This window comes from Bos grunniens, chromosome 14 (genome assembly GCF_055505025.1).
Source record: "Bos grunniens cultivar Pamir isolate PY7600 chromosome 14, Bosgru_T2T1.0, whole genome shotgun sequence".
NCBI lineage: Eukaryota > Metazoa > Chordata > Mammalia > Artiodactyla > Bovidae > Bos > Bos grunniens.
Genome location: NC_141178.1, coordinates 19,176,968 through 19,194,607, shown reverse-complemented (window position 1 = coordinate 19,194,607; position 17,640 = coordinate 19,176,968). Strand labels below are relative to the sequence as shown.

Below are 17,640 nucleotides of genomic sequence, written 5' to 3'. Positions count from 1 at the left end.
GAATGGTAAGGCAGGGCAGAGGGGACATTTTAGAACTAGCCGGTATGAATGATTCCAGCAGACTTTGGGTGAGAGGCTTGGTCTCTAGTTGCCTGGTTCCTGGCCCTGGGATGACTTAGGCTGGGGAAGTATTGGTTTGGCGTGTAATTTAGGTAAGAGAGTGGTTGAGGGTGTTGCATCCAACAGGCATATTCCTAGGCAAGTTGTTACTATCTTTGGGAATTAGCCCCAGTCTCTAGCTGGGGCTAGAAGGCCCCCCAGGTATTAAAGCTTCATAATATACATAAAATAAAACATGATTAATACAGTCATGGAAGTTTCAAGCAAGTATTTTCCCTTTCATGCTACTTTTTACTCATCACTTAGTGCTCTCCTATGGTATTTAGAAATTACATCTTCATTTTGTATGTCAATAGCAAGCAGCCTTGCTTTCAAATTTTCATCTGGATGGAATTTGCAGTGATTTTTATGTTGCCTTTCATAAAGAGTTCTTTTAAAAGACCCTGAAGTTCATGTTGAGTCCTTAAGTTCAAAAGCTAGAAGGAGTCTTAGACATCACTCAGACCAGCTCTTTCATTTTATATCTGGAGAATTAGTCATTAAAAATTCTTCTGAGTCTTAATGGCTTTACTACTATAAAATTAAATTTAGACTATAATTATCATGTAATTAAAAGCATTAGTAACCATTCTCAGCCAAAAAGTGGTTAAATTTCAGAGCGTAAGTAAATTTTTTTTTCTTTTTCTTTTCTTGTCTTCTCCAAAGTGATAGTTCAAAGTGGAGACATTAGAAAAAAGTATCTGCAGATCATTAGGAGTTAGGAAAAAACTACAAAAGTTATTCTTAGGACAGATTTCTCTCTATGGGATCATTCCAACATCACTAGGGCACTCAGCAGACTTCAGACAACATCAAGACCATTGGCCACACCAGGAGAGCTTTACAGCTGAAACCAAAGCAAAGGCCCTCAATCAATAGGTAATGAATCTGTGTCTTCAGAAAGACTCACTCCATTCTTGACTCCTTATTTTATTTTGGTTTTCCCCCTGCGTAAGAGTAATAATGGAAAGACAGCAGGCCAGGCACATTAAATTTGGATACTCTTTCTCCTTTGCTCATTCAGCTGTTCTGTCTCATTCAGAGTCTCATGATAAGGATGGCATGCAGAGAACTAGAAAAATGAAGTGGGGCAACCTGGGGCATGTCCTCACGGGGAGAGAAAACGGAGACTAACTGCAGGAGATGCCAAGGGTACTTTGCATTCATTTCTTTTTCTGAAGCCCTGTGATGACAAACATACTGCCTGAAAACAAATGTGGATAGAAAAATATTTGAAATAAAAATCATTAATAGAGTTTTTGTTTTATCACAGTAATATATGCACACCACTAGTCCTACAAGACTGGTTATGAAAAACAGCACTTTCCTACCCGCCATATTGTCTTTTCAGCCACAGCTACTTGTAATTCTTTCAGCTGATTCTTTGGGTGTTTATCTCTATATCTCTGAATACTTATATTACTATTTCTTGAAAGTTTTTTTGTTCCCAGTTTTGGGCATTATCTAGGGACTTGAGAATTTCATTCTCTTTCAGCCCATCCCCCTACATGGCCTCACTACGCAGAGCTTTCTCATTCTCTCATCTTCCCAGGAAAGTTGCATATGCATCAATAGTCGTAACTGTGATTAGATCCATATATACATTATTATTGTTTTTATATAAATGCTATTCATAGTTCTCTCTCTGATACTTTAGAGGGCTCCTAACAGAGTTTGGAGGGATCACCCAGGCATAGATTCATTCAACAAGTATTTATTGGGTGCCCACAGCATGCCAGACACCAGGCGCAATGCTGGCCACACATGAGGTGAGGGCGGTTGGGGGATGGGGGTGAAAATAACTCATGGAGAACCTGCCCTTACGGTGCAGGCCAGTGGCCCACTCTGGGTGAGGAACGGCAGGAGTCACAATCTAGCTTTTCCACTTCCTAGCTATGTAATCTTGGGTCATTTACTTAACTGTTTTGAACCTTAATTACCTAAGAGTTGTTGGCAGGATTAAATGAACCAATATATGTAAAGCCTGTGTAAAAGTGCCTGGTAGATAGTAGGAACTATTGAATATGTAAGTATGAAATGTTTTTATTATTTTAGGAGTCACATGGAAAGGAAATATTTTATGTATATTTTATTTATATATATATACTCATCTCACACGCTACTAAAATAATGCTCAAAATTCTCCAAGCCAGGGTCAGCAATATGTGAACCATGAACTTCCTGATGTTCAAGCTGGTTTTAGGAAAGGCAGAGGAACCAGAGATCAAATTGCCAACATCCGCTGGATTATTGAAAAAGCAAGAGAGTTCCAGAAAAACATCTATTTCTGCTTTATTGACTACACCAAAGCCTTTGACTGTGTGGATCACAATAAACTGTGGGAAATTCTCAAAGAGATGGGAATACCAGACCACCTGACCTGCCTCTTGAGAAACCTATATGCAGGTCAGGAAGCAACAGTTAGAACTGGACATGGAACAATAGACTGGTTCCAAATAGGAAAAGGAGTCCGTCAAGGCTATATATTGTCACCCTGCTTATTTAACTTGTATGCAGAGTACATCATGAGAAACGCTGGACTGGAAGAAGTACAAGCTGGAATCAAGAATGCTGAGAGAAATATCAATAACCTCAGATATGCAGATGACACCACCCTTATGGCAGAAAGTGAAGAGGAACTAAAAAGCCTCTTGATGAAAGTGAAAGAGGAGAGTGAAAAAGTTGGCTTAAAGCTCAACATTCAGAAAACGAAGATCATGGCATCTGGTCCCATCACTTCATGGGAAATAGATGGGGAACAGTGGAAACAGTGTCAGACTTTATTTTTGGGGGCTCCAAAATCACTGCAGATGGTGACTGCAGCCATGAAATTAAAAGACGCTTACTCCTTGGAAGGAAAGTTATGACCAACCTAGATAGCATATTCAAAAGCAGAGATATTACTTTGCCAACAAAGGTCCATCTAGTCAAGGCTATGGTTTTTCCAGTAGTCATGTATGGGAGAGTTGGACTGTGAAGAAGGCTGAGCACAGAAGAATTGATGCTTTTGAACTGTGGTGTTGGAGAAGACTCTTGAGAGTCCCTTGGACTGCAAGGAGATTCAACCAGTCCATTCTAAAGGAGATCAGTCCTGGGTGTTCATTGGAAGGACTGATGCTGAAGCTGAAACTCCAATACTTTGGCCACCTCATGCGAAGAGTTGACTCATTGGAAAAGACCCTGATGCTGGGAGGCATTTGGGGCAGGAGGAAAAGGGGACGACAGAGGATGAGATGGCTGGATGGCATCACCGACTCAATGGACATGAGTTTGAGTGAACTCCAAGAGTTGGTGATGGACAGGGAGGCCTGGTGTGCTGCGATTCATGGGGTCCCAAAGAGTCGGACACGACTGAGCGACTGAACTAAACTGAACTGAATTAGAATAGCAGCAGTGGAGGCAGTGAATAGTGCACAGAGTCAGTGTATATTCTGGAGTAAGAGCAACATGACTTGGTGACAGATTGGAAGTGAGGGCTTAGGGACTGAGAAGTAACAACACTAAAAATGAGGCTTTCGAAATGTTTATCCCAGTGGATGGCAGTTTGAGGTAGGATAGATAGAGGAGAAGGAGATTTAGGCATGGGAATGGAAAGAATATTGGACTTTATGCTCTTTATTATTCTAAAACAAGTGGATTTTCAATATATAACAGCTTTACTGAGATATAATTCACATACAAACCACTCAAAGTGTACAATCCAACGGTTTTCAGTATATTCACAGGGGTGTGCAGTCATCATTATCTGATGGTCCAAGGACTCAGTGCTATTACTGCCATGACCTGACTTCAATCTCTGGCTGGGGAACTGAGATCCTGCTTCAAACCACTGCAGATTGAGACCACCCAATATCACTAACCACTGGACTGCCAGAGAATTTCCAATCATAGCCATTTTAGTAGGTGTGAAGTACTATCTCAATGTTTTGATTTGCCCTTCCCTGATGGCTAATGATGGAAAGCATCTTTTCTTATACATTTTGGCCATTTGTTTATCTTCTTTAAGGAAATACTTAACCTGTTCTGTTGCTGATTTTTTAACTGGGTTATGTCTTCTGTCATCAGTGCTTTAAGTGTCATATCTAAGAAGGTTTTGCTTTATCCGAGATCATGCAGACTTACTCTGATATATTTCGCTAAGGATTTTAGAGTTTTAGCATACACAGTTGGGTTTGTGATCCATTTTTGATTACTTTTGTATATGGTACAAGGCAGTGAAACCATGCACCCATGACTGGGATTTGAACTCGTGGTCTTTTAACTAAGATCACATACTTGGTTTCAGGACTTAATGGAGCTCAGGTTCTTGAGGTTTCTTTGCAGAAAGAATTCAGTGAGAGACACATGATAGGTAAGAAGGGGATTTATTTAGAGAGAAATGGACTCCACAGAGTGTGGACCATCTCAGAAGACAGCAGCCTCAAAATACGGTGTGGTTAGTTTTTATGGGCTGGGTTATTTCAAAGGTTAATGAGTGGGAGGATTATCCCAATTATTTTGAGGAAGGGGTGGGGATTTCCAGGAATTGAGCCACAGGAATTGAGTTTTGGCTTTTGATGGCTGGCCTCAGAACAGCTGAAGAGACTTAGATGCATGCACCCACGCACCAGATATGTAGGTTTTACAAACATGAAGATATTTGGCTACACCAGATAGGTATCCTATGAGCTAAGTTTCTTCAGTCACGTCTACTCTTTGCGACTCTGTGAACTATAACCCACCAGGCTCCTCTGTCCATGGGATTCTCCAGGCAAGAATACTGGAGTGGGTTGCCATGCTCTACTCCAGGGACCTTCCTGACCCAGGGATCAAGCCCACATCTCTTATGTCTCCTGCACTGGCAGGTGGGTTCTTTACCACTAGCAACACCTGGGAAGCCCAACGTATCCAACAATGTAACTCAACTCTGACACTATCTACCTGTTTGTTACTGTTCAGCCACTCAGTTGTGTTGACTCTTTGTGACCACATGGACTGCAGCACGCCAGGCTTCCTTGTCCTTTACTGTCTCCCAGAGTTTGCTCAGACTCATGTCCATTAAGCTGATGATACCATCCAACCATCTCATCCTCAGCCTATTAAAAAGCAGAGGTGGCAAAAGTCAAAGCTATGGTTTTTTCAAGTCATACAGATGTGAGAGTTGGACCATAAAGAAGGTTGAGCCCGGAAAGATTGATGCTTTTGAATTTTGGTGCTGGAAGAGGCTCTTGAGAGTCCCTTGGACTGTAAGGAGATCAAATTAGTCAATCCTAAGGAAATCAACCCTGAATATTCATTGGAAGGACTCATGCTGAAGCTGAAACTCCCAATACTTTGGCCACCTGATGCAAAGAGCCAACTCATTGGAAAAGACCCTGATGCTGAGAAAGACTGAGGGCAGAAGGGGATGACAGAGGATGAGATGGTTGGATGGCATCACCAACTCAATGGCATGAATTTGAGCAAACTTCAGCACTTAATGAAGAACATGGAAACCTGGCACGCTGCAGTCCATGGGGTTGTGGAGAGTCGGACAGGACTCAGAGAAGGAACAACAAAATTAGCCGGGTGAACAGTTATTATGGTTATGGTGACTATTAATAAGCTACATCTTCATGATGTGTCAATAAAAGTCCTTTCAATTCCTACCATGTTTTATATGCTGCTAAGCATTGGGTATATAGTGGCACAAATGAGCTTACAATTGAATACTGGAGAAATATTGATTTGAACATGTAACTTAAAACTGCAATATGGAAGGGAGGGCATGAAAAGGCAAGAGGAACTGAAATGAGGATGAAAAGGAAGGACTGAACAACCAGATCCTTGTCTTACGCCACCCAAATGCAATCAGCAGTTAACTCCTCCCTAAACAATTTTGTTGGCAATTTGATCTCCGGTTCCTCTGCCTTTTCTAAAACCAGCTTGAACATCTGGAAGTTCACGGTTCACGTACTGCTGAAGCCTGGCTTGGAGAATTTTGAGCATTACTTTACTAGCGTGTGAGATGAGTGCAATTGTGCAGTAGTTTGAGCATTCTTTGGCATTTCCTTTCTTTGGGATTCGAATGAAAACTGACCTTTTCCAGTCCTGTGGCCACTGCTGAGTTTTCCAAATTTGCTGGCATATTGAGTGCAGCACTTTCACAGCATCATCTTTCAGGATTTGGAATAGCTCAACTGGAATTCCATCACCTCCACTAGCTTTGTTCGTAGTGATGCTTTCTAAGGCCCGCTTGACTTTACATTCCAGGATGTCTGGCTCTAGGTCAGTGATCACACCATCGTGATTATCTGGGTCGTGAAGATCTTTTTTGTACAGTTCTTCTGTGTATTCTTGCCACCTCTTCTTAATATCTTCTGCTTCTGTTAGGTCCATACCATTTCTGTCCTTTATCGAGCCCATCTTTGCATGAAATGTTCCCTTGGTATCTCTAATTTTCTTGAAGAGATCTCTGGTCTTTCCCATTCTGTTGTTTTCCTCTATTTCTTTGCATTGGTCGCTGAGGAAGGCTTCTTATCTCTTCTTGCTATTCTTTGGAACTCTGCATTCAGATGCTTATATATTTCCTTTTCTCCTTTGCTTTTTGCTTCTCTTCTTTTCACAACTATTTGTAAGGCCTCCCCAGACAGCCATTTTGCTTTTTTGCATTTCTTTTCCATGGAGATGGTCTTGATCCCTGTCTCCTGTACAATGTCACGAACCTCATTCCATAGTGCATCAGGCACTCTATCAGATCTAGTCCCCTTAAATCTATTTCTCACTTCCACTGTATAATCATAAGGGATTTGATTTAGGTCATACCTGAATGATCTAGTGGTTTTCCCTACTTTCTTCAATTTAAGTCTGAATTTGGCAATAAGGAGCTCATGATCTGAGCCACAGGATCATCAAAAAAGCAAGAGAGTTCCAGAAAAACATCTATTTCTGCTTTATTGACTATGCCAAAGCTTTTGACTGTGTGGATCACAATAAACTGTGGAAAATTCTGAAAGAGATGGGAATACCAGACCACCTGACCTGCCTCTTGAGAAACCTGTATGCAGGTCAGGAAGCAACTGTTAGAACTGGACATGGAACAGCAGCTGCTGCTGCTGCTGCTAAGTTGCTTCAGTCGTATCCGACTCTGTGTGACCCCATAGACGGCAGCCCACCAGGCTCTGCCGTCCCTGGGATTCTCCAGGCAAGAACACTGGAGTGGGTTGCCATTTCCTTCTCCAGTGCATGAAAGTGAAAAGTAAAAGTGAAGTCACTCAGTTGTGTCCGACTCCTAGCCACCCCATGGACTGCAGCCTATCAGGCTCCTCCATCCATGGGATTTTCCAGGCAAAAGTACTGGAGAGGGTTGCCATTAGGAGTATGTCAAGGCTGTATATTGTCACCCTGCTTATTTAACTTCTATGCAGAGTACATCATGAGAAACGTTGGGCTGGAAGAAGCACAAGCTGGAATCAAGATTCCCGAGAGAATATCAATAACCTCAGATATACAGATGACACCACCCTTACGGCAGAAAGTGAAGAGGAACTAAAAAGCCTCTTGATGAAAGTGAAAGAGGAGAGTGAAAAAGTTGGCTTAAAGCTCAACATTCAGAAAACGAAGATCATGGCATCTGGTCCCATCACTTCATGGTAAATAGATGGGGAAACAGTGGAAACAGTGTCAGACTTTATTTTTTGGGCTTCAAAATCACTGCTGATGGTGATCGCAGCCATGAAATTAAAAGACGCTTACTCCTTGGAAGAAAAGTTATGACCAACCTAGATAGCATATTGAAAAGCAGAGACATTACTTTGCCAACAAAGGTCCGTCTGGTCAAGGCTATGGTTTTTCCAGTGGTCATGTATGGATGTGAGAGTTGGACTGTGAAGAAAGCTGAGCGCCGAAGAATTGATGCTTTTGAACTGTGGTGTTGGAGAAGACTCCTGAGAGTCCCTTGGACTGCAAGGAGATCCAACCAATCCATTCTAAAGGAGATCAGCCCTGAGTGTTCTTTGGAAGGACTGATGCTAAAGCTGAAACTCCAGTACTTTGGCCACCTCATTTGAAGAGTTGACTCATTGGAAAAGACTCTGATGCTGGGAGGGATTGGGGGCAGGAGGAAAAGGGGACGACAGAGGATGATGAGATGGCTGGATGGCATCACCGATTCTATTGACCTGAGTTTGAGTGAACTCCGGGGAGATGGTGATGGACAGGGAGGCGTGGCGTGCTGTGATTCATGGGGTCGCAAAGAGTCGGACAGGACTGAGCGACTGAACTGAAACAATTTTGTGATTATACATATCCCAATCCAGGTAACTTGCATTGTATTTATGTTCAACTACCATTTTCCTTTGCACAGACAAATTTGGGGGAGCGGAGGTTATGGGCAAGGTGGGAAGGTCAAATACAAGAGTCTTCTTTGTTCTTTTATCTGTAGTTCTAACTAGAAACCAATGTGTGTTGGGAGCTGTGGAGGGCGAGGGGGGAAAAAAGCCAACGTCTAACATGCCTTTTCCAGATAAACCTTAATCATCGTTACAAATGCCATCTCTCTTGATTCAGATACTAGAAATTACCTGATGTGGCCTGTAAATCAAGACCCCCCCACCCCCCCCCCGCCCCCCCTCCCCCCCCCCCCCCCGCTACCCAAAATCATCTCAACCATTCCCTTCAGTGTTAACAACTCAGTATATTGTTAAGTAGTCAGCCTGAAACAGTCAGAGAGGTCTAGCCGGCAGTTCTCAGTGGGACAGTCAGGCGTGAATGGTGAACTCACTAAACCCCTCAGATTGGTCAAACAACCGGGGTTTCCGTGGGAACGAGGTAAAAGGCAGCTGGTGAGAGAACAAAGGCTGCGAGTCCCAGGCAAGGGCCTCCCGGCCCGCTGGCCTCACTGGGGGCGGGGGCGGCGGTGCGCCCGGATGGCTGGCTCCCGGGTCGGTGACCCACGCCGCCGCGGCGCTGGCGCTCCTCTCTGGGACCCCCACCACCACCAACACCACGCCTCCACCAGGCCGAGGCACAGGAGGACGCCGCCGAGACTGAAGTCTCGTGAGAAGGAAGGGGCGCGGGGGCTGAGGCCGGGCCGCCGTCAGACTGAGTAAGCAAGCGACCTGTGAATCACACTGCAGGCCATCACCCGAAAGGACCGAGATCACGCGGCTCCCAGGGCCGGCTGAAGCCGCCTAGAAGGCAGCACGCCGGAGGGGAGGGGCGCCGGGGATAAAGCGCGACGTCCGCTGCCGTTCCGGTCTCTGAGAGGCCGCCGTCCCGGCCAGGCCCCGCCCCTCGCGCTTATGTAATAGGGGCGCGCTACCATTGGCCCGCGAGACCGGAAGAGGCGCAGGCGCGCGTGCGGGTGGGGAGGTGGGGAGGCGGGGCGGGAGGCCGGGGCAGGAAGGCGAGTGGGCGGGGGCTGCGGGGAACAGGCGGCGCTGGGGCGACTGGGAGAAGTGCGCGGCGTGCGCGAGCACGAGGTGTAGTGGCCTCCCTCAAGGCAGAGGCGGCGGGCGCGCGCGGCGGCGGCGGCGGCGGCGGCGGCAGGCGCGAGTCGCGGGCTGTTGTGCTGCCGGCTCTCGCCTTTCCCTTCCTTGGCGGGTGGAGGAGGCCGAAGCAGTGCTGGGCGCGCTCCCCTTCCTCTCCCTCCGGCCACCTCCCCCCGCAAGCCCTCTCGTGCTGCGCGGTCTCTCCGACGCAAGACTGTCCCGGCCCGGGTGAGCGGCTGTGGGGGCGGCGCTGACGCCGCAGGACGCCCGGGAGCCGGGGTGGGGGGCCGGCCGGCTGGGTCGGCGGGGGCCGTGAGGGGGCGGGCGGGTCAGCGCGGGTCGCGAGGGGCCGCCGGCCTGCCCCGCCTCCTTGGGGGGCCGCCGAGCCTGCCCTGTCCCGGCGCGGGCCGCCGGGAAGGAGGGGAAGCTCGGGCGCCCGCCAGGCCCTGCAGGTGGCCGGCTCGCAGGCCGGCCGTGGCGGCGGCGGAGGAGCGGTAACCTTACCCGCTGGCGGCAGCAGCTGGTCGGTTTCCCTCAGCTTGAGCTCACGGTGGCCAAGGGGCCAGGTTTCGGGCAGCGGAGGCCCCCGGGAGGCGTGTCTCGCGCCGGGGTCCGTGAGGAGGGGCCGGTAGGTAGGGGTTTCGGTGGCCGAAAAAGAGGAGGAATTCTCTCCCAGGCGAGAGAGGCCGGTCTGGGAAGGAAGGTGTGTCAGGCTTAACAGCCGGGCTCAGCGAAGAGCTGGCTAAAATAGACCTAACTGCCGGCCCTTTCATCCTCTCTCCTCTCCGAAAGGGACTTAGTTCACTAAAAAAGCTAGAGTCCAGTTGTTCACTGCCCGGGCCTCTTTATTTTCAGATACTTAATGGAAAATGATCCTACTTCCTGGATCCAGCAATTTTTTCTCTTACTCGTTTGTTTTGGTTTTAGGAGGCTCTTTGGGGGCAAGGCTTATACTTGGTACCTCCTGTAAGAGCCCCTCATATTGGAAGAACTCGTTATTCGCTTTACTTCCCTCTTTACAGCCCCCCTCGGAAGACCATACAAAATAAAGAGTTATAAGCCAGCTTTTAGGTATTTGTAAATGACTTGCCCCTCAGTTCGCTGCATTTAATCAAGGAGAAGTTATGCTTAGTTACGCTTAAGATTTTGTTCTCAGTTGGCTTGAGAGCAAGCCCTAAGTTGAGCTGTCCAAAAGCAGGTGGTTTGTTCGTTTGCATTTCTGCTTTCAGAAAGGAAATCAATGCAAGCGTGTCGCTAGAACTTAGGGGCCTGTCTTACGCATTTAGACTTAGACTGATTTCAATTTCCTTTACCTCGTGTTTTCTGTTTTAAAAATAAGAACAGCAACCACAATCTTTTCTTTATTAAAGCTGTTACGTATTTTTGTTGCTTTTGTGAGATGACAGTGAGAATGGGAAAATGTATTGTTAATGTTGTATTTTATCAGCAATGCTAAGTTGCTTCAGTCGTGTCCGACTCTGCGCGACCCCATAGACGGAAGCCCACCAGGCTCCCCCGTCCCTGGGATTCTCCAGGCAAGAACACTGGAGTGGGTTACCATTTCCTTCTCCAACGCATGAAAGTGAAAAGTGAAAGTGAAGTCGTTCAGTAGTGTCCGACTCTTAGCGACCCCATGGACTGCAGCCCACCAGGCTCCTCCGTCCATGGGATTTTCCAGGCAAGAGTACTGGAGTGGGGTGCCATTGCCTTCTCCCAGTTTATCAGCAATGGTAACTGCAAAAGTTGCTTTTTTTCAGATCACTGCATGAATATTTTAGCGGAATAGCTAATAACTTCTAGATATCAACTTCTAGAATTAGTAGCTTACCATTTTATAAGGTCCCCCCCCCCCCAGTGTAAAACAGTTAAGAGGTTACCTACATAATCAGTGTATTAACATACGTAGCATACATCATGTGGAAGAGTTCAGATCCATGTGAAGCCTGAAGTATTCTGACTTAAGGTACTGATACTAAGGCATTGAGACACTAAGAATGTTATAAACATTGAGATGTCATAAAGATTGAATACCTGTCATTCAGATAATGCAGAAGTGTCCAAATCTGTTTCCATGGGAATAGGTTTGTAAACTTGCCATAAATATACTTTTTGAAAAAAGCATTTCGTTTGACTTGGAATTAATAAGGATTTGGTTTTTTTAAAAATAACAAAAATGGAAGTTTAGTCTTGAGTGGCTAACACATCTGATTGTATATACCATTATTTGATGGGAATGGGGTTCCTGTATTAGGCTGCTGCTGCTAAGTCGCTTCCATACTGAAAAATTTTGTAATTTGTTGAAATGCTGAGCTGGCTTCCTAGAAAAGGATTGACTTTCCTTTGTATTTTGACTTTTAGGTTCGATGTTTAATGCTAGTGGGAACTTGTCCTATGGATGTGCCTTTTTTTGTTGTTGTTCCCCTTTGTCTTTTTGGGAGAAACTGCGGTGTTTCAGTGACTGTTTTGACCTCTTATCTAGTTAAGGTTCCAGTCAGAACAAGCTAACACTCTTTCCTGGTGAAGTTAATAAATGTATTTTGTGTTCATGTACTGAAATGACTTAAAAATGTAAAATTTAATTGCAGCGCTAGTCAAAACTATCCATAGGGATTCTACTTAAATCCTATTTTAAAGTATTTAAAAACCAGCTCCAACTCATTATAGACCTTTTATGAATAGGTTTAACTTGTTGTCTTAAAGAAGTCTTTATTGAAAAAATAAAAATGTTCCCCCTAATTTTTAACCCATGTCAATTTCATATTGCCAGTAGTAACAAGGGGTAGCTTTCATTTTTGTAAAAGTACCCTTAATGTTGACGGATATGAATTTGAACAAGCTCTGGGAGATGGTGAAGGACAGGGAAGCCTGACGTGCTGCAGTCAGTGGGGTCGCAGAGTCGGACATGACCGAGCAACTGAACAACAACAAACCCGTTAATCTTACTTAATAATTTGTCCAGCAGTCATATGAAGACCAATTTTTTTTTTTTTAAAGAATAGCACAGTAATTTTATGAAACCTAAGTATTCAAGAGTATGGTTCCCACTGCTCCTGTGAATTTCTTTAGAGGCACTGGATGACAGCTTTTATTTCTCTTAAAGTTGTAAGAATCTCAGGTCAAAGGGGAAAGTACTTTTGCAAAATGATCAAGTGATTGAGGAAGGGGCTAAACTGTCTTAGGTAAACTTCTGAAGATTACATACAGAAAAGTGTATAGTTAAGTGAATTTTTACAAGTGAACACACTTGTATAACCATTACGTGGATCAAGACACAGAACATTATCGGCACCCCAAAAATCTCCTTCATGTCCTTTGTTCCCATTGTTACTTCCTGGATTAGTTTTGACTGTTTTAAACTTTATGCAACACAGATTCTTTGTATCTGGCTTCTTTTCCTTTAACACTGAGATATAACCATGTTGTTGCTTGTAATAATAGTTCCTTCCCTTTGAGTGTTGCATAGTAGTCCATTGTAGAAGTCTGCCACACATTATGTATCTGCTTTACTATTAATAAGCATTTGGATTCTTTCCAGTTTTGGAAACAGATGCAGTGAGCATTCTTGAACTGTACCTTTTGCTGTACAAAAATGTATTTGCATTTCTGTTGAATATATACCAAGAATGGAATTGTGAGATTATAGCATAGGTGACTAGTTTTCTACAGTGGTTATATCAGTTTATCCTCTAGTAGCCTTGTATGCGAGAATTTGAAAATCCATACATTTTGATTGACTAGTATTTCTGTAAAACAGCTGTCCAGTTCTTGGGGTGTTACCATACTAAGATTTCACTCTAATGTCTCAACTTCTGTTTTCAGATATGGCTCGTGGACAGCAGAAGATTCAGTCTCAGCAGAAAAATGCCAAAAAGCAAGCTGGACAAAAGAAGAAACAAGGACATGACCAGAAGGCTGCTGCCAAAGCTGCCTTAATATATACCTGCACTGTCTGTAGGGTAAGGGGAATTGAAAGACATAGCTTCCTACAGCCATACCACTCTGAACGTGCCCAGTCTTATCTGAAAGACATAGCTCTCTCATGGACAGTTCTTTCATTACGGATTGGTTTGTATAGGTTAAAATTTTGCAAACATAGCAAGATAAATGCTTTCCTTGAAATAGGAGATTTGAGAGGTGATTGTGTTAGGAACCCATCTTCATTCCTCTATTCAATGATTATATATATGTATGTGTGTGTGTGTGTTTTGTCTGTGCCTTGAGACACATAAGAATCTTAGTTCCCTGACTAGGTTTTGAATCTATGTTCCCTGTAGTAGAAGCACAGAGTCCTCTAACCACTGAACCGCCCTAAAACTCCCAACAATTATATTTTTGGAATAGCTCCTCTGGCCAGACACAGTTCTCTTAGTGTTATTGAGAAGGAATGAACAAAGCAAAAACCCTTTCCTCGTGGAGAAAAAAGATGTCTTCTTAAGGGCAAATAATACACTTTGAACTTCGTAAGAAAAGTCAGATTTACATTCTTAATTTAGAGCTATGTAAGACACCCCTGGTTATATACTTGGCTTTTTTTTTTTCCTTTGCTAAATTTGTTGTTATGTCTACAAAGTAGAGTATATTCACGTTGAGGGCTTTTACTAGCATTAATGTGCTATATTAGATTGAAGAATAATCATAACAGCTGCTATTGAGTGCTTACGAGGTGCCAGACACTGAGCCACATGTTTTACATGTATGCGCCCATTAGTCACACAACTCCTCTATGGCATAAAGTGCTTTCATTCTTATTTTACAGAAGAGTAAATTGAGTCATGGGAAGTTAAATAACTTGTGCTGGGTCACCCAGCTAGTATGTTGGCGAGTTGGGATCTGAACCCTGGCGGTCCACCTCCGGAGCCCACGTTCTGGACCACTATACCACACTGCCGCGAAGAAGTTGCCAGGGTCTTTTTTTTTTTTTTTTGCCTGTTTAAACTCACTACTTTTTTTTCTTCTTAGTATTTTTATTTTTTGCTGCACGGGGTCTTTGCTGCTACTAGTGGACTTTCTCTAGTTGCGGTGACGGGGCTACTCTGCAGGCTTCTCATCGTGGTGGCTTTTCTTGTTGGGGAGCACGGGTTCTGGGGCACAGGGACTTCAGTAGTCGCAGCACTCAGGCTTAGGAGTCGTGGGTTGCAGGCCCTTGTGTGTGCATGTTCAGTATGTGAGATTCATGGGCTCTAGAGCTTGGGCTTAGTTGCTCCACGGCATGTGGAATCTTCCCAGACCAGGGATTAAACCTGTGTCCCCTGTATTGGTAGGTGGATTCTTATACCCTCTCCCACCAGGGAAGTCCCCTAAGGTCACCACCCTTGAAGTTAGTAAGTAAAAGTGCCAAAGGAAAAGTGCATGGTGAGGTTGTTCCAGTTACAACAGACTTTTTTTTCTGTATGTCTGGGTAGAATTGGTAGTATGGATGGGAAGTGGCTCAGATGCTCAGTTGTATCTGACTCAATGGACTGTAGCCTGCTAGGCCTCTGTGTCCGTGGGATTCTGCAGGCAAGAATACTGGAGAGGGGGTGCCATTTCCTCCACCAGGGGATTTTCTCAACCCGGGGATCAAACCCATGTCTCCTACATCTCCTGCGTTGGCAGGCAGATTCTTTACCACTGCACCACTGGGAAGCCCATGGCTGGGAAGGGATATTGAGAAGACTTGATTGATTCCTGGACTAAAGTTAATCTTTTATTGAAGTCATTACCGATGAAAGAATTCCTAACTCCTTAAAAGTTCTCATTAAGAGAAGAAATCTGTTACATTAAATAACTTGTTTTTATTGAGCTTTGATATACACAAAATAATGAGATTGAGCGGGCTTCAGATTCTGTTTGGAAAGAGACAAGGTAAAAGTAAATTTCACTAAATTACTAACGAAAAAATACTTTGACCTAAAAATACTAAAGTATCTCATATAGAACTCACAACAACAAAAAATGTTTATTTAATGTTTTATCTAATGTGCTTAAAGAATAAATAATTGAATGTCCTTGCCTAGTTAAGTCAGTATAGTGTAGTATTTGAGATCTGAAGTACCTAGTACTAAGTTAAACACAGGTACTAGACAAATTAAACTGTAGGTTTTAGTTTCCTTAGCACATAAAATGCAGATAGTAAAAACTGATTAAAGATTACTGGAAGATTCTGTGAAAAGTTTGGTAACAGTGCTTAACATGTCCAGTAAATGTTATCTATTATTGTTTGTTGTTAATCAGGTAATATTCTATGTGACTTATCCCTTTTTTATATGTGAAATGTGGGATATGCTACGAATTTCTTTGCTACAAAGTCCTTTTCATGTGTCAGCCAGTAAGTTAAAGGAATTTAAAAGTGTTTTGCAGTAGTTGTTGATCATGAGCAGGCTTAGGATTTTAAAAGCACACTTTTGTTTCATGAATCAGGTCTAACTCTTCTTTTTTGCACAATTTTAAAAATTAGACACAAATGCCAGACCCTAAGACCTTCAAGCAGCACTTTGAGAGCAAGCATCCTAAGACTCCACTTCCTCCAGAATTAGCTGATGTTCAGGCATAAAGTTGTTTACAGGTAATTGATATTTTCTTTTGTTAATGTCAGGTTGTATACAAGAGCAGAATTATTTTTTGTAATTGTAAAATTGATTTCTGTCTTCTAGCTGAGACTTCAACACTGCCCTCTTTTAAGTTAACATTTAACTTTGCAATTGTTAGAAGTCCATTTCCCCAGACCATATCCTTTCAATGCCTTTGAAACATCTAAGCTTTTACCACTGTAGCCAAAAATGGGATGGGGTGATGCTGGCCAACTCTGGTCCGAGAATGGAAGAGTTTTCAGCTTAAAGAAAATAACCATTATAAAGAAAATAACCATTATAGAAGTGTTTGAGGATCTTGCTCCCAGAAATGATGCAGGCCATAGTCTGTGAGTGCTTTTTTGTTGGTATTTGACTTAGAGTGCTTAGCAGAGTACATTAAAATATAAGGTAGGATGTAGGCATTCACTATAAATGGGACAGTCACTTGAAAATAATCAGTTTGTACTTTCTGTGTGGTTGGATTTTTTCCCTAAATGGTGATGGTATATGTATGAGAATTATTTCTTTTTATATTCATCAAAGATCTGTTTATAAAACTTAGTTGACAAAACTATCAGGCTAACTTCATAGCTTAGGCATGTTTTGCTTTTTTTTAAAGACACTTGAAATACATATAAATCATATTTATGTAATGCTTACATTCACTGAACATCTTTTGTTTTGTAGGTGAATACGTGATGACTTTGATTCTTCTACTGTCTCAGACCTTAGGTAACAAACCTGCAGCTGCTTTTCTAACAAACTGTTGATCAGCAAAAATAAAGGGGCTACAGAAACACTCATTTTTATGCTGTTCCCTTTTGGGCTTCATGCAAAGACAATTCTGTGTAAATGTACAGTTGACTCTGATTTGGAAATCTGAAAATCAGTCCATCCTTGTTATAAAAAATTTTTTTACAATTGTAATTATATTGATGTTCATATTGTGTAAAATAACTCATTTAATAAAGTAGTACTTTGATTTTACAACATCACAGGATAAATGGTTTTAGAAATTCTGTTCTTTCTACATTATTTGCCTTATAAAAATCTAATGAATTCATCAGCTAAAATTGCAAGCGCAGGTCTTAGGTCCTTTTCTCAGTTCAGGGGCAAGTTCATAGGTAAACCAGATCAGACTCATTCACTAATTTGTGCACAGGATTTTATTGGCACTTGCCGACCTAGGTGAAGAATGACTTACCTGCTGCCTTAGTATATTGCAATCGTGTCATTTTTCCCTCTTCCTGTGATTGAGGTTGGACTATTTCAGCTTGCTATGTGACCTGGCTATACCTGCCAGCCAGGTACAGCCTGTAGATAACTGATATATTCTTCAGATTGGTTGGATTGTCACTGAGCCCTTCTGAAAAATTATGTTCTAAAGTATATGCCACAATGAAATAAGCAGCCTGTTGTGTAATGTAAAATATGATGGAACATATGTGAACTGGTAAAGCACTATCTTTTATAAATTATACTTGATTCTTTGAAAATTGTTTAAGTTCTTTGATTTGAAATTGAAGTTCGTAATTTTGGAA

At 43.1% G+C, this 17,640-nt stretch overlaps 1 protein-coding gene across 4 annotated transcripts; it reads left to right on the top strand.

The window, feature by feature from the left end:
• The first annotated feature begins 9,360 nt into the window (after positions 1-9,360).
• ZNF706 (zinc finger protein 706) lies at positions 9,361-17,103 on the top strand. 4 transcript variants are annotated; one of them, XM_086336183.1, is made up of 4 exons: positions 9,361-9,421; positions 13,368-13,504; positions 15,985-16,092; positions 16,787-17,103. In XM_086336183.1, exons 2-3 carry the CDS (start codon positions 13,370-13,372, stop codon positions 16,078-16,080), a joined length of 231 nt encoding a protein of 76 aa, XP_086192309.1. In that variant the 5' UTR covers positions 9,361-9,421; positions 13,368-13,369; the 3' UTR covers positions 16,081-16,092; positions 16,787-17,103. The 4 variants fall into 4 exon arrangements, with proteins under 4 accessions (XP_086192309.1, XP_086192308.1, XP_086192307.1 ...); XM_086336182.1 differs by having other exon boundaries at positions 9,372-9,429; XM_086336181.1 differs by lacking the exon at positions 9,361-9,421 and adding an exon at positions 9,571-9,776.
• The last annotated feature ends 537 nt before the right edge of the window (positions 17,104-17,640 follow it).

Coding starts and splice junctions, on each gene's coding strand:
- ZNF706 (XM_086336183.1), top strand. CDS start 13,370: ATGGCTCGTGGACAGCAGAAGATTCAGTCTCAGCAGAAAAATGCCAAA. Junction 13,505..15,984: donor ATACCTGCACTGTCTGTAGG/GTAAGGGGAATT, acceptor TTTAAAAATTAG/ACACAAATGCCAGACCCTAA.